At 39.0% G+C, this 16,369-nt stretch overlaps 3 protein-coding genes across 5 annotated transcripts in view; 2 read left to right on the top strand and 1 right to left on the bottom strand.

Moving 5' to 3' along the window:
- DHX57 (DEAH (Asp-Glu-Ala-Asp/His) box polypeptide 57) overlaps window positions 1–10,135 on the bottom strand; it is an 82,098-nt gene extending 71,963 nt beyond the window's left edge. The window contains exons 1-2 of the mRNA XM_011935940.1: window positions 10,002–10,135; window positions 3,008–3,231 (exon numbers count right to left, since the gene is read on the bottom strand). Coding sequence (XP_011791330.1) covers window positions 3,008–3,225 — 218 coding nt within the window. The 5' untranslated portion in view covers window positions 3,226–3,231; window positions 10,002–10,135. The remainder of the gene's footprint in view (window positions 1–3,007; window positions 3,232–10,001) is intronic.
- A 55-nt stretch (window positions 10,136–10,190) lies between these two features.
- Window positions 10,191–15,576, top strand: MORN2 (MORN repeat containing 2). Of its 3 annotated transcripts, none has more exons than XM_011935938.1 (5): window positions 10,191–10,322; window positions 13,024–13,074; window positions 13,456–13,562; window positions 14,297–14,433; window positions 15,261–15,576. In XM_011935938.1, the coding sequence occupies exons 4-5, from the start codon at window positions 14,297–14,299 to the stop codon at window positions 15,361–15,363; spliced, it is 240 nt and encodes a 79-aa protein (XP_011791328.1). In that variant the 5' UTR covers window positions 10,191–10,322; window positions 13,024–13,074; window positions 13,456–13,562; the 3' UTR covers window positions 15,364–15,576. The 3 variants fall into 3 exon arrangements, with proteins under 3 accessions (XP_011791328.1, XP_011791327.1, XP_011791326.1); XM_011935937.1 differs by having other exon boundaries at window positions 10,231–10,322; window positions 13,438–13,562; XM_011935936.1 differs by having other exon boundaries at window positions 10,281–10,408.
- ARHGEF33 (Rho guanine nucleotide exchange factor (GEF) 33) overlaps window positions 13,541–16,369 on the top strand; it is a 95,586-nt gene continuing 92,757 nt past the window's right edge. Inside the window, exons 1-2 of the mRNA XM_011936030.1 lie at window positions 13,541–13,562; window positions 14,297–14,433. The gene's annotated coding sequence lies outside the window, so the exon portion shown is untranslated. The remainder of the gene's footprint in view (window positions 13,563–14,296; window positions 14,434–16,369) is intronic.

Raw genomic sequence — 16,369 nt, 5'->3', positions numbered from 1 at the left:
AAATGAGGGGGAGTTGCGAGTTTCACATGTTCTTGTCTGATCATGAGGAAATGATCAGTAAAAATGAGGGGGAGTTGCGAGTTTCACATGTTCTTATCTTAACCACCATTTATTTGTACGCCCCTGTGACTTGCCTTCCTTCCTGTTATTAAGGGCGAACCATCCTTTATCTTAAAGTCAGTCTTTCTATTTGTAAACTATATGCCATTTCTTTAATCTCCTCAAGGAAATCATTCCAACACTTATCCTCCTTTCTATATCATTGGTTTTTCATTCTTCTTTGGATCATTCCCATCAGCACACAGACATACTATAATGTCTACCCTCTTAAAAAAAAATCAAACCAAGCCAAATCCTCTCTTGAGTGCACATCTCCCTACAGCTACTGCCCCATCTCTCCTCCCTCTAGCTCCCTTATAGTAAAGCTTCTCATTTAGGTTATCAAAATCATTGTCTCTGTCTCCATTTTCTTTCCTTGTCTCTCTCAAACACAACCCAATCAATATTTCCTATGCTAATACAGCTCTTGTCAAGGTTAACTATGATATCCACATTGCCAAATCCAGTGGACAATTCTTAGTGCACATTTTCCTTGACCTGCCAGAAGCATTTTTCCACAAATGTGTACCCTCTTTAAGCATACAATTCAATCTTATTGACTACTCTCCTTTAAAACACCTTTGTCCCTTGGCTTCCAAAAACCACTCTCTTAGTTTCCTACTTCTTTGGCAGCTCCGTCTCAATCCCCTTTGTTTTTCATACTTTCTCTTAGTTTTATTTTTTAATTAAAATTTTTAATTGATACATAATAACTGTACATTCTTTATAGGGTTGATAGTGGTTTGGCTGCAAGTCAAATCTCATCTTCAATTGCAGTTCCCATAATCCCCATGTCATGGGAGGGAACCAGTGGGAGACAGTTGAATCATGGGGGCAGTCTCCCCCATACTATTCTCGTGATAGTGAGTAACTGCTCACGAGATCTGATGGTTTTATAAGGGGCGTCCCCCTTCACTTGGCTCTCATTCTTTTCTCTCCCGCCACCTTGTGAAGAAGGATGTGTTTGCTTCCCCTTTCGGCATGATTGTAAGTCTCCTGAGGCCACCCCAGCCCTGTGTTTTTTGATATTTCCTAAACCTTCCAAGCACATTCCTGCCTTAAGAAATTGCTATTCCCTCTGCCTTGAATATTCTATACTCAGAAATTCACAGCTTATTCCTTTACTTACTTCTTGCCTCTCTTCACGTGATATCTTATTGGGGGCTATCTACCTTATTAGGGGGGCTTTCTACATAAAATAGTAATTCTATTTTGGTATTTTATATCCCTGTTACACTCCTTTATTTCTCTCCATAGCATGTGCCACCGGGTAATGTTATACATTTGTTTATGTCTTTTCTATCTCAAATCCCATTCTATCTAGATAAGGACAATATTTTACTCCCTGCTGCAATTCGAAGTCCCTAAAACAGAAAACAGTGCCTGGTGCATTCAGTAAATACTTACTGAATGAATGAACAGCTATGGACTCCAATAATGTATAATGTCCACATTATACACTGAAAAACTATGGAGCTGCAGCTAACTCAGAAGTTAGGTTCTTGGCTAGGCATAGTGGCTCACGTCAACTGTGGCTCACCTTCAACACTATGGGAGGCCAAGGCAGAAGACTCGCTTGAGCCCAGGAGTTCGAGACCAGCCTGGGCAACATAGAGAGACTATGCTGCTTGCTATTTATAAAGTCTATAGTAGTGTACAGTAATATCCTAGGCCTTCACATTCACTCACCACTCCCTCACTGACTCACCCAGAGCAAATTCCAATCCTGCAACTTCCATTCACGGTAAGTGCCCTATACAGGTACCATTTTTAATCTTTTATACTCTATTTTTACTATATCTTTTCTATAACTAGACATGTTTACATACACAAATACTTACCATTGTGTTATAATTGCATATTTAGTACAGCAACATGCTGTATAGATTTGTAGTCTAGGAGCAATTGGCTAAATCACATAGCCTAGGTGTGTTGTAAGTTGCACCATCTGGGGTTGTGTAAGTACATTCTATGATGTTTGAACAACAATGAAATCACCTAACAATGCATTTTTCAGAACACATCTCTGTCAATAAGTGATGCCTAATTGTATTTATACTGTATAACATGCAATAGCAAAATGTTTACTTTTATTACTCATTAGAATTACTAGAATTCCCATAATTTATTCATTAGTTAAAAGCTGAATAGGAGAGAAGCCTAGATAAGACATCTGTTACTGGTCGCTACATGTAACACCATCAGATGATGGCTGATTTGGCTGGAAAACACACAGCTTATCAACTAGAAAGACACAGTACAGTCATGTTGCACTTTAGGCTGTTCAATGTTTGTTTCTTGAGATGGAGTCTCACTCTGTCACCCAGGCTGGAGGGCAGTGGTGTGATCTCAGCTCACCGAAACATCTGCTCCCAAGTTCAAGCAATTCTTCTGCCTCAGCCTCCCTAGTAGCTGGGATTACAACTGACCACCACCATGCATGGTTGATTTTTGTATTTTAGTAGAGATGGGATTTCACCCTATTGGCCAGGCTGGTCTCGAACTCCTGACCTCAAGAGATCTACCCACCTGGGACTCCCAAAGTGCTGGGATTACAGGCGTGAGCCATTGTGCCTGGGCATGTTCAATGTTAACATCATCATTTTAACATCAATCTATGATGCCTAAGGAATACTTAAAATAATTTTCCTCACATTATTTCTGTATTTACTATCAGAGTAACACTGGGTATAATAGCAGTATTACACTCATTTCACAGCGTCATGCAACCTACATACACACAAAAGCTGTTATTTCCCATCATGCCTTCAGAAATGGGTTACAAAGAGGAAGACAATTAATTTGACCAGAATTACTCGACTTTTTTTCCCTTCACAGCCATTCGTTGTCCCATACATTAGGAGTTGATACCATTTCCATATTTAAACATTCAAAGAGTTATAATGACCTGGAAGGGCGCCTTGATTCACTGAAGATACAAAAGTCGTCTCCATCATCCCATATTCTACTGGAGGCCTTTCTGTTGCCACCACCACCACCGCCACTGCCACCACTACCACTCCCATGAGATTTACTGGCGTGACTCCTGCCTCCTCTTCCTCCTCTAGAAGACCCTTTTCCACCTCCTTTGCCTGGCTTGCCTTTTCTTCTTACTGAAGAACTCATTTTCACCTGTAAGAGAAAAAAATTAATGTAGACATCATAAAACCAGATAGGTATGATAATCCTTTGTTTGCCAAACTTATGAATATAGGCTACTTTAAAGAAACGAAGGAAAATGCACATATAAAAAGAGCTGATCTTGGAGCAGGATTCTGAATCTGTTCCAGTGAAAACATTTTAAAACTACAAAATAAAAAGAGCCAGCCAGTTTAGGGGCAGTGTGGATAAATCTTCACAAAAGATTTATAAGCACTTCTACCTCAGGACTAATATTTAGTGAATGTCTCTGACACAGATTTCTTAACTAAAGATATACACCATAAACACATGGATAAGTGTCAAACACACATGTCTAGGCTTTAATCCTAGATTCTCATTTGGTTAGGTCTAATTTAGAGTTTTATTTATTTATTTATTTATTTATTTATTTAGAGATGCAGTCTTGCTCTGTCACCCAGGCTGGAGTGCAGTGGCACGATCTCTGTTCAATGCAAACTCCGCCTCCTGGGTTCAAGCAATTCTCCTGCCTCAGCCTGTAGAGTAGCTGGGACTGCAGCTGCCTGCCACCATGCCCAGCTAATATTTGTATTTTTAGTAGAGACGGGGTTTCACCATGTTGGTCAGGCTGGTCTCAAACTCCTGACCTCAAGTGATCCGTGCACCTCAGCATCCCAAAGTGCTGGGATTAAAGTTGTGAGCCACCACACCCGGCCTAGTATAGGATTTAAAAAATCCAGTTGAGAAGTTTCCATGCATTTAATATATGTTTTGACAAAATTTAACTGTATACACACTCTATCAGGAACACAGCTTGGGCTCAGAGATTCTGCCAAGGGCAAAAGGGAAGTAGGCCATAAAACAGATAGCTCCTAATCTTTTTCCAAAGGACCGACTCCATTTACAATGGAGTGTGGAGAAGTTCAAATTTAAAGGTGCTTTCAAGAATAGTGAGGTTGTGGGGAAAGGGAGATTACAGGATTAAATGAAGATACAGTTTAGACTGTTGGCCAACTAGTTTGCAGGAAGCAAACCAAGGAATAAGACCACTAGGAAGTTCCTTTTTGGGATTAGAACAAGTATTAAACCGGGATCTCAGAAACTATTGCTTCACAGAAGCCATAATTTGGTTGGATTAGTTTGTAAAGGAATTTACTCTCCAGAGCATTGTTGGAAACAATTGAGCAATCAACCATGGGCATACCCAAAGCCGTGCCTCCCAGAGGAGCAATAACAGAGGCTTAAAATCGTGGGAGGGAAATAGACTTCACTAAAATATTCTAGCCAGTCACTAAAAAGTAAACCAGCAAATAACAGTAAGAAGCCCCCGAAAGGGGAGAATCAGTACCCAGAGTTGTTACAGTGTGTTATCTAAAATGCCCAGTTAACAACAAAAAGTCACAAGGCATGCAAAGAAACGCTTAAGTATGACCCATACACTGGGGAGAAAAAGCACAAACTGTCTATAAGTGAGATCAGATGTCAGATTTAACAGAAAAGAACTTCAAAATAGTCATTGTAAGTATGTTCACAGAAATAAAGGAATGCACAATTAAAGCAGTAAAGGAAGGTCTGATGACAATGTCATAGCAAATTGAGAACATCAATAAAGAGATAAAAAATTATATATATTAAAAAGAACCAAATGGGAATTCTGGAGTTGAAAAGTATAATAATTGAAATTAAAAATTCACTAGAGAAGCTCCATAAACACGAACTACCAAGAGAAAGAACTGATGAACTTGAAGACAGACTGACATTGATTATGCAAGCTGAAAACAGAGAGAACGATAAATGAAGAAAAGTGAACAGAGCCTTGGAAAAATGTGGGATACCATCAAGGGTATCATACACATATAATTAGAATACCAGAAGGAAAGGAAAGAAAGAAAAGAGCAGAAAAAATATTCAAAGAAATAATGGTAGAAAACTTCTCTGATTTACTGAAAATCAATAACCTCTACATGCAGGAAGCTCAATGTCCTCCAACTATTAGAAAATAAACACAGAGATCCACAAAATAGATAAGTTGCAACAAAAATGTTGAAGGTCAAAAGACAAGGAGAAAATCATGAAAGGAGTAAGAGAAAAACAACTTATCACTTACAAGGGGAACCCCAATAAAATTAATGACTGATTTCTCCACAGAAACAATGGAGGGCAGAAGGTAACGACATATATATTTAAAGTACTCAAAGAAAAAAATAGGGCTGGGCACAGTGGCTCACGCCTGTAATCCCAGCACTGCGGGAGGCTGAGGTGGGCAGATCACGAGGTCAGGAGATCGAGACCATCCTGACAAACACAGTGAAACCCCATCTCTACTAAAAATACAAAAAATTAGCTGGGCGTGGTGGCACACACCTGTGTCCCAGCTACTCGGGAGGCTGATGTAGGAGAATCGCTTGAACCTGGGAGGCGGAAGATGCAGTGAGCCAAGATCGTGCCACTGCACTCCAGCCTGGGTGACACAGTGAGACTCTGTCTCAAAAAAAAAAAAAGAAAAAAAGAAAAAAGAATAAATAGTTAACCAAAAAAAAGCTATCTTTCAAAAATGAAGGTAAAATGAAAACTTTCTCAGACAAACAACACTGAGAGAATTTGTTGCCAATAGACTTGCCTCACAAGAAATACTAACAATTCTTCAAGTTGAAGCAAGTGTCCCTGGATGGTAATTTAAATCTACATGAAAAAACAAAGAGTAAAGGTAATTGTGTAAGTATTTTTAAAAATCCACATTTATATTGGACATTTATTTATTTGAAAACCAGTATAAATGTATTGTTTCTTCTTCCCTCTGAAATGATTTTAAAAAGCAATTATATAAAATAAGATGTATATGATATAATGTTGGGCCTGTAACCTACAGGAAGGTAATATGTATGTAATATATTTGCCAATGACAGCACAAAGAAGATTGGTGGGAGCATAACTGTACTGTGCTGAGAAAATGACTACAGACAGTAAAGTAATACTTGTAATAAGTATAGTTGGGTATATAACATTAATAGATATAATATGTATAACAATACTATAAAAGGGAGGAAGGGAATAGAGCTATATAAAAGTAATACTTCTATATATCTGTCTTAGTCTGTTTTCTGCTATAACAGAATGCCACAGACTAGGTAATTTATAAACAATAGAAGTTTATTTGGCTCATGGTAATGGAGGCTGGGAAGTCCAAGAGCATGACAATGGCATCTGCTGAGTATCACCTCATGGTGGAAGATGGAAGGCAGAAGTGGGCATGATACAGAGAGAGGCACCAGCAGCCAGACTTATTTTATAATTACTCATTCTTGCTATAACTAACCCACTCCCATGCTAGTGACATTAATCCGTTAATAAGGGCTCTGCCCTCATGATTGAATTACGTGTTATTAGGCCCCATCTCCTAATACTGTTGCATTGGAAATTAAATGTCTAACACATGAACTTCGGGGTTAAACATTTAAACCATAGCAATATTGCTGGAATTAAGCTAGTATAAATCTGAAGCTGTTCATAAACCCCAAAGCGATCACAAAAATACTACATTAGAAAATATTCACTTAATGACTAAATGCAAATGAAAGCATAAAGTAAGAACAGAGGAAAAAATAGACATTGAGACATACAGATGTCCAAAAGTAGACTAGAATTAGATGTGATTCCCAGTATACAGATAATAAAAATAAATGTGAGAGAATAAAGCAGTCCAATCAAAAGATAGAGACTGTCAGACTGGATTAAAAAACAGGATCCAAATATATGCTGTCTGCAGGATAGGCACTTTAAATTCAAAGACACAATAAATGAAAAGTAAAAGGATGGAAAAAGATGATCTTGCAAACAGCAACCACAAGAAAGGTGGAGTGGCTATGTTAATATCTGACAAAATAGACTTGAAAGCAAAAAATGTTACTAGAGATAGGGATATTTCTTAATGACAAAAGGGTTAATCTGTCAGGAAAAGATAACAATTAAAAACACATATGTACCTAATAATAAGGCACCAAAATACACAAAGCAACAACTGACAGAAATGAAGGGAGAATTAGACAATTCAATAATAATAGTAGGAGACTTCAATACCTCACTTTTAATAATGGTAAAACAACTAGACAGGGGATCAACAAGGAAATAAAAGACTTGAACAACACTCTAAACCAACTAGACCTAATAGGTGTCTATAGACAAATATTCACACTTCTCAAGTACACATGAAACATTTTCCAGGATAGACCACGCTAGGTGATAAAAGAAACCTCAATACCTTTTTTTTTTTTTTTTTTTTTTTTAAGATGGAGTCTTGCTCTGTCGCCCAGGCTGGAGTGCTAATGGTGCAATCTTGGCTCACTGCAACCTCTGCCTCTCAGGTTCAAGCGATTCTCCTGCCTCAGCCTCTCGAGTAGCTGGGACTACAGGCACCCGCCACCATGCTCCCTGGCTAATTTTTGTATTTTTAATAGAGATGGTGCTTCACCATGTTGGTCAGGCTGGTCTCAAATTCCTGACCTCAGGTGATCCGCCCACCTTGGCATTCCAAAGTGCAGGCATTACAGGTGTGAGCCACCTTGCTCAGCCATAAACCTCAATAAATTTAAAAAGAAAGAAAGAATATGAACTATGTTCTCCAACCAAAATGGAATTAGAAATCAAAAGCTAGAAAAAATTTGGGAAACTCACAAATATGTGGATATTAAACTAGGTCTTCCTAGGTATTCCTTTCTTCAAAATTCTTGATGATTACACATATGTATTCAGTGTTTATCTTAAGTTTGTCTCTCCTTTCTACTCCCAGAAAGCTCTTTGAAAACAAGACTATGTCTATTTTGATTACCACTGTACCCTTAACACAGTGTCTAGCATATGGTAGGAATTCAATATCTATTTGTGGAATGAATGACTGAAGGTTGAAAAAATGACTTAAGTGGGAATGGAGATTTATTCATCTATTTATTCTTTCCACAAATATTTATTGAGCACTTATTATGTGCCAGATCCTGAGGATATAACAGCAAAGAAGATAAAATTTCTGCTTCATGAAGCTTACCTTCTAGAGGGTAAGACAGACATTAAACAAATAGATATATATTATTACTTAAGTGTTATCGAGAGAAAAAAAAAAAACCTTGAGGCAGTTATTTTAGATAGAGTGGTTGGGTAAGGCCTCTTTGAGATCACGTTTTAAAGGACATCCGGAAGAAACTGAGAGAATGAGCCATGAAATAGTCATCCCTCAGTATACACAGGGGATTGGTTCCAGAACCCCATGTATACCAAAATCCACGGATACTCAAGTCCTCCAGTCAGCCCTGTAGAATTTGCACGCAGGAAAAGCCAGCCCTCTGTATGTGTGTTTTGCATTCCAGGAATACTGTCTTTTCTTTTTTATTTCTTTCTTTTTTACTTTTCTTTTTTTTTTTTTTTGTGAGACTGGATCTTGCTCTATCACCCAGGCTGCAGTGCAGTGGTAGGATCACAGCTTATTGCAGCCTCGATATCCTGGGCTCAAGCAATCCTCCTGCCTCAGCCTCCTGAATAGCTGGGACCACAGACGCACCACCACACCGAGCTACTTTAAAATTTTTTTAGTAGAGATGAGGTTTCGCTTTGTTGCCCAAGTTGGTCTTGTACTCCTGACCTCAAGCAATCCTCTCACCTTGGCCTCCCAAGGTGCTGGGATTACCGGCATGAGCCACTGTGCCTACTTGAAATACTGTATTTTCAATCTGTGTTGGGTTGGAAAAAATCTACCCATAAGTGGGCCCGTCTAGTTCAAAACCATGTTGTTCAAATGTCAACTTTACTCACAAAAATGTAGAGTCATTAAAATTTTAACAAGCAAGAAAAATAACAGGTCAAACTGAATTCTGTAAGGTTGTGCATCAGTAATTATCTATGATTTCTAAAATTTACGGAAAGGAAATAAATCAAACAGACAGATTAGAACTTCCTCTCAAAAACCATGCAGCCCAGGTAAATTTGTGTACTGAGAAACATTAGGAAAAAGCAAGAGGATACTTACTCTGATTCAAAACAAGTTGTCTCACACCAATCCAGAAAATGTTACTTTTACAAGTAGATCTGAGATATGCGCTCAAAATTTTAAACGAAGATTTGCTGACTGTAATGGTATCCAACCACTCTCCCAGAGTTTTCCAGGCAATAGGAATTAGGTTGTATAATCCACGTGGTTAGATTTCACTATCTATTCCATCTAGCCCGGGAAGATTCCAACCATCTTTCTTCACCATGGATACAGGGACCTAAGTTTGGCTGTAAGAGTATTCTTCGTTTGACAGCCAAGGCACTGAAAAGTGACTACACACTACTCTCCTCCCAGGCAGATCTCTGACTGATCCAACAATATAACCAGCTCCATCCAGATATCCAGATCACGTATCCTTTTTCGAACTCACATCGTCCCCACCCTTCTCCCCAAAAAAGCCACACAGACAGAGACAGGGAACGGAGCCTGACCCCTTCAATCAACCCATTAGCCTGCTCCAAGCCTGAATTTCACGCCTCGTCCCCCGGCCCCACCGCCCCCGCACTGCAGTTTGAGCGTGCACAACCTCAGCGGCAGAGCTCCGCCTTGGTCCAGTCCCGGGGCCTGGGATCCTGTTGGTCCAGATGCACCGGCCCCAGGCAGACAGGATGAAACACTGGGCCGCGATGCTCCTCAGATCCCGACCACTCCTGGAGCAGGAGGCGGCAGACACACTGACAAACAGGGCGACGCGCAGACCGTGCGTACAACGCGCATCACTTGTCCGCAGAAGTGGAAGACGTACCTGGCTCGCAGAGTTGGGTCCCGAGCCAGCTGTCGGGAGGTGCTGCCCAAGGGTCAGAGGTCCCCACAGAGCTTGGCAACCCTCACGGTTCTCACTCGGAGCAGCCCTGTGGCCCAGCTGCAGCGGCACAGCCCCGGCGCCTTCCGATTGGCTCAGCTTCAGCCCCTCGCGTATTCGCTTCCGGGTGAGAGGTGCTCGGTCGCCCCAGCAACCAAGTCGCACCTGGAACTGTCCTAGCGCCTAGTTCTCTCCCGGCTGCAGAGCTGGCCGCCCAGGGGGAGTCGCAGAGTTTGGAAGATGTCTCTAACACCTCTCGGCCAAGTGAGTGCCCATCCTCCCAACGACCCAGACAGAGAAGGGCTCCTTTAAGTCGAACTAGCGTGGAGTCAGAACTTGCTTGGCCTCCGGTAACTCCTGTAGGGGTGTGACATATTTCCTAACCGTTTAGCCGAGGGGCACGGGGGAACCCTTGGTCTAGGAATCTAGCTCTGATCTGTCGCTGTTGAGACACCCGAGGCGCGTGCCAACCTCCCTGGGCCTCAGTTTCCGCTATGGTGCCGGGCAGTCTCTGTGAGGTTCCCTCTAGCTCTGACATTCCCAAGTTTCGAATGTAGAACATTTTAGCGGCAATTGAAAACAGTCCAGTTTCTGATATGATTACGTTTAATGCTCTGCTTCATAGGCATTTAACTATTACTTCCGAAGTGCCCTTCATTCACTAAACGTTCTGTTACTATTAGTACTAAACACAGAGTCGGGCAGTAGGGTGAGAAGAGATTTGACTAATCCGCCATTCGTGGGCTGGAGGAATTGGGTGGGATAAGGGATCCCGGTAGAAAGGCATGATTTTGATAGAACCCTAAGTACGACAGTAGGAAGAGGCCCAGAGTGCTGTGGGGGCTCCTGAAGGAGTCTGAGGTTGAAGAAAGGCTTTGTGGGAGAGCCCATACCTGACCTAGGGCTACAAGAAAACAATAGCTAATATTTACAGAGTTTAGATACTGGGCTAAGTGCCATTTTTTTTTTTTTTTTTTTTTTTAGAATCCACTGTTGCTAATGTCAGTCCTTTGTAGTTTATTGTAGGTAATGTGGTTTTTGTTTGCTTGTTTTTAACTAGCCTAACTGGCCTTTGGTCTTTATGTCATGAAATTTTACTGTAACCTGTCTAGGTGTGGGATTTTGCTTAGTTCCCATTTGTAGTCCAAGCAGTCATTTTCTTCAGTTCTGAGAAATTTTTGGGTATTTATTCAAATATCTCTTATTCTCTCCCTCTGGAATTCTTATTAGACTGACAGTAGCATTTTGGATCCGCTTTCCATTATTTTAAAATTTCTTGTGCTACTTGCTTTTTTTAATTAAAAAATTTTTTTTTCCAGCCATCTCACTCGCACTTTGTGCTACTTTCTAAGCACATTTTTCAACCTAATGTTCCAGTTCACTGATTTGTTTTCAACTGTATCTATTCTGCTATTCATCCCTTCTAAGAAGTTTTATTTCACCTATTATTCATTTCCTGGATTGCTAATTGTTCTTTGTTTTTTATAATCACCTGTTCCTATTTCAAAGATACTAATACTCTCCCTTTCTCTCTGAAGATATTACAGTTTAAGTCCTCTACCTATTGTGTTAATTCTGTTTCCTCAGAGGGGATGAACCTCTAGCCTTTCTCAACTGGCACCTAAATTAATTTTTAAATTCCCTTGCCCCACCCATAAAAACTCTGATTCAGTAGATGTGGGGTAGAGAGAAGAAACTTAGAAGCATCTCAGGTGATTCTGAAGGATGGGCCACAGAGGATATGCCTGCATACCCTCTCTACATAAGTTTTCTTCAGTATCGGAAAATACAGTTTCTAATGTTTTAGTCCACTAAGTGTCCAGGGATCTGAGACCCAGAGTCCCCCTCAGTCTTGTGGTCCTCTTTCTTCCTTTTTCTCTTGGTCTCCATGCCATTCTCATTCTGTGTGGACCTACCAGCCCTTCCCCACTTGCTATCTTTATTTTCCATTTCTTCCTACTGCCAATTTAAAGATTCCTCACTCTGCCTTACCTCTGTGGGACAATCAGTAAATCATATGGGCTACCAAAGAGAAATAAAAACATATCCACACAAAAATTTATACACCAATTTTTTTTTTTTACTTCTAGGAAGCTGTATGTTTTAAAAATTTACATCAATGTTTATAGCAGTATTATTCATAATGGCCCCAAACTGGAAACAACCTAAATGTCCATGAACTGATGAATGAATAAACAAAATATGCTATTTCTGTACAACATATTTATACAATATACTTGGCTATAAAAAGGAATGAAGTACTGATACACAATACAACATGGATGAACTTTGGAAACATTAAGTGAAAAGAGCCAGACATAAAGGACCGCATATTGTATGATTTCATTTATAGGAAATGTCCAGAATAGGCAAATCCCTGAGGCAGAAAGTAGATTAGTGGTTGCCAGGGGTTTGGGGTTGTGGGGTGAGGGGTGTTTGAGGGGAATTGTAATGGGTAACTGCTCATGGGTACAGAGTTTCTTTCTGGGATGATGAAAATATTCTAAAATTAGATTGTGATGATAGTTGCACAACTCTGAATCTACTAAAAAACATCAAATTGTATCTTTTAAAGGTAGATTTTGTGGTGTGTGAATTCTATATTAATAAAGCTATCATAATAAATAAATTTTAAAGGAGATCATGTAGGCAAAATTGTTTATTTCCCCAGGACCCTACATTAGACAATGGAAATACCAAGTAATCATGATATGCTGTGATCTTGAGAAGTAAGTCCATTTGGATAGTGTTGAAAGCACATTGGTTGTAGGTCTTATGACATAAGAATATTTACATTTGGCTGGATGTGGTAGCTCACATCCGCAACCCCAGCACTTTGGGAGGCTGAGGCGGGAGGATAGCTTGAGCCCAGGAGTTTGAGACTGGCCTTGGCAACATAGTGAAACCTTGCCTCTATCAAAAAAAAAGTAAACTTATGTCATTCTTCTTAAATCTTTTAAAACAGCTTCAGAAGTGTATAAGATCAGCTTTATCTTTCCAAATGGAGATAAGTATGGTAAGCATACACTGCAATTACTTTTTCTGTACAGAAAATTAAATAGCTTAAGAATAAAAAAGAGACTTAAATGTTATAAAACTGTTAGGATGTTAACTTTATTAACTAAGATAACAGAAATCCTAATAGATAAAGAGATGTTAAAATCAAAACTCCAGTGTTAACTCTAGATGATATGCCTTGGAAACCTATGGGATCTGTCAATCTTCCTGGCCTTTGAGTCTCAATTGTTACAAGATGTTGTACGTCCACGAATATACTCGTCTCCGGTCTCACTGGTTTCAGTGCTAGGGAGCCAAAGAAACCCATGAGGTGTAGTTGCGATTAGGCCCAGATATAACTATTCTCATTTATAATCTTCAGTATTTCTTCTTTGTTTAGATGGTGACTGTACAAGAACATCTTCTGGAATCTATGAGAGAAATGGAATAGGTATTCATACCACTCCTAATGGGATTGTCTACACAGGAAGCTGGAAAGATGACAAGGTATTGTTGTTGTTTTTAATACTGGCAGTGGATAAATAACCCTGTGGGTTTAATGATTCCAGGCATTTCACCATTAATCAAAAACTCCTATAATGAGTAGACTATATAATAAAAATAACGAATGATCATATTAACATATATTAACTTATGAGTAATATTAAACTCACTGCAGAGAGCTAATCATCGTTATTATCTTTCTCATCTCCTATTCATTGAGTAAAGCTGAATCCATTACATAATTTTCTCATTTAATCCTCATAACACCCTCATGAGCTGGGTACCATTAATACTCTATTTTACAAATGAGGAAAATCAGGCTCAGGTTTCTTGCCCACCTAGTAAATGATAAAACAGGAAAGTATACCCTGGTCTGCTTGGATCCAAATTTGAATTATTAACAACTACTTTGTACTGGTTTCTTGAACTAACTAAACTGGTTGTCCTTTAAGATTTCTGATACATTCAGGGTATCTTGAGGACCCCTATTATCTTCATCGTGGACCCCTTGATGTTCAAATGCCCCAGATCCAGAACATTTGATTTAGTGGGCTTCACAGATAGACACAGATGAAGGAAAATGATAAAAATGTTGTCTTTATACTATGGAAATAAAGGACAATACAAAGTTGATTAAGTAATAATTAGCAGATGATAGACATATATTTGTACATTTTTGAAAGGTTCTTGGGAAACTAAAGATTAGTTTCTAAGGTAATTTCTTTTGTTACAAACAGATGAATGGTTTTGGAAGACTTGAGCATTCTTCAGGAGCAGTATATGAAGGACAATTTAAGGATAATATGTTTCATGGACTGGGGGCTTACACATTCCCAACTGGGGCAAAGTATATTGGAAATTTTAATGAAAATAGGTAAGCTTAAAATAAAGAAAAAATCACTGCAGTTCTGAAAGATTATTTTCTGGTACGTTTGCTTAAATACTTATTTATTTATTTATTTATTGAGACAGAGTCTCGCTCTATCATCCAGGCTGGAGTGGAGTGGAGTGATCTCAGCTCACTGCAACCTCTGCCTCCTGGGTTCAAGCGATTCTCCTGCCTCAGCCACCCAAGTAGCTGGGTCCACAGGTGCACACCACCATACCCAGTTAATTTTTGTATTTTCAGTAGGAATGGAGTTTCACCATGTTGGCCAGACTGGTCTAGAACTCCTGACCTCAAGTGATCTGCGTGCCTTGGCCTGCCAAAGTGCTGAGTATACAGGCGTGAATCACTGTGCCCAGCTGCTTAAATACTATATTTAGTTAATCTAAATATTCTTTTATAATATAGTTTCTAAAAATTGTTGGAGGCCTGGTACAGTGGCATAGCACCTCAGACATCATTGATGGTCAAGAAATATTTGTTGAATAAATGAAGTAATTAAACTAGAGAGCCAATGTAAACTTTTCGTTTTTTTAACTCATTGTTTTGATTTTGTATGAACTTAGATTATGTGATCCTAAGATCTTGGACACCAAATAATTGATTGTGTTTGTTTGGAATAGTACTTGTTTTTTCTTTACCTTTTTTCTTTTTTTTTTGTAGGATATGAAGGCAGGATGCTGGGTTTAAAAGCAAAGCTTGAAACTAAAAGATATAATGCTTCAGACGTAGTATATATTATGCTAGACAATCTTATATCTGGACTGTAAATTATTTGTCTTTGTTAATGAAAAACTTATTGTCTACTATTGCAGGGTGGAAGGTGAAGGGGAATATACTGATGTCCGAGGACTAGAATGGAGTGGTAACTTTCATTTTACAGCTGCTCCAGACCTGAAATTAAAACTTCACATGTAGATGTGCTTCACATTGTAGATTTAATGTTAAATTAAAGTTTAAATGTAGTAATTGAAGCTTTTAGTTGTAAGGAAAGCAACTTAATCTGTTATTTGAAATGACTTCATACACTATCCCTATAAGTTTGCCCAATAAAACCATCACATCCTTACGTCTTTTTGAATTTTATTTTCACTGTCTTACAATTAGTTTAAAATAAATTACATGATTCAATTCAGTCTGCTTATTATAATAACTACGGCAGAATCATCCAAATCTCGGCAAAGTTGATTTCCAATCCTCTGTTTGAGTTTTGTCGTCTTTTTTTTTTTTTCTAGTTTGTGCTGGTGTGTCCTGGTTAACATTCACCCTCTTTGAAAAAAAATTTTTTTAAGGCTATAATACATTTTATTTATTATTTATTTATTATTTTCTAACTTTTATTTTAGGTTCAGGCATACATGTGCAGGTTTGTTATACAGGTAAACTCATGTCACAGGGGTTTGTTGTACAGATTATTTTGTCCCCCAGATACTAAGCATAGTATCCAATAGTTATTTTTTCTGATCCTCTCCCTCCTCCAAACCTCCACCCTCAAGTAGCCCCAGTGTTTGGGATTTTCTGTTCCTGTGTTAGTTTGCTAAGGATAATGAACACAATTTTAAGTGTACAATACATTATTGTTGACTACAGGTACAATGTTGTATAGCAGATCTCTAGAGCTTATTCATCTTGCTTGACTGAAACTTCATGGCCTTTTATTAGTTACCTCTTGTTTTCCTATTACCCCAGCCCCTGGTAACCCTTATTCTACTCTTTGATACTACGAATTTGACTATTTTATTTTTATTATTTTTTATTTTTTTGAGATGGAGTTTCACTCTTGTTGCCCAGGCTGAAGTGCAACAGCACGATCTTGGCTCACTGCAACCTCCGCCTCCCAGGTTCAAACTATTCTCCTGCTTCAGCCTCCTGAGTAGTTGGGATTACAGGCATGTGCCACATACCCAGCTAATTTTTGTATTTT

The sequence above is a fragment of the Colobus angolensis genome, unplaced genomic scaffold (assembly GCF_000951035.1).
Source record: "Colobus angolensis palliatus isolate OR3802 unplaced genomic scaffold, Cang.pa_1.0 Scaffold15, whole genome shotgun sequence".
NCBI lineage: Eukaryota > Metazoa > Chordata > Mammalia > Primates > Cercopithecidae > Colobus > Colobus angolensis.
Note: the sequence above shows the minus strand (reverse complement) of the source record. Positions and strands in the feature narration are given on the sequence as shown.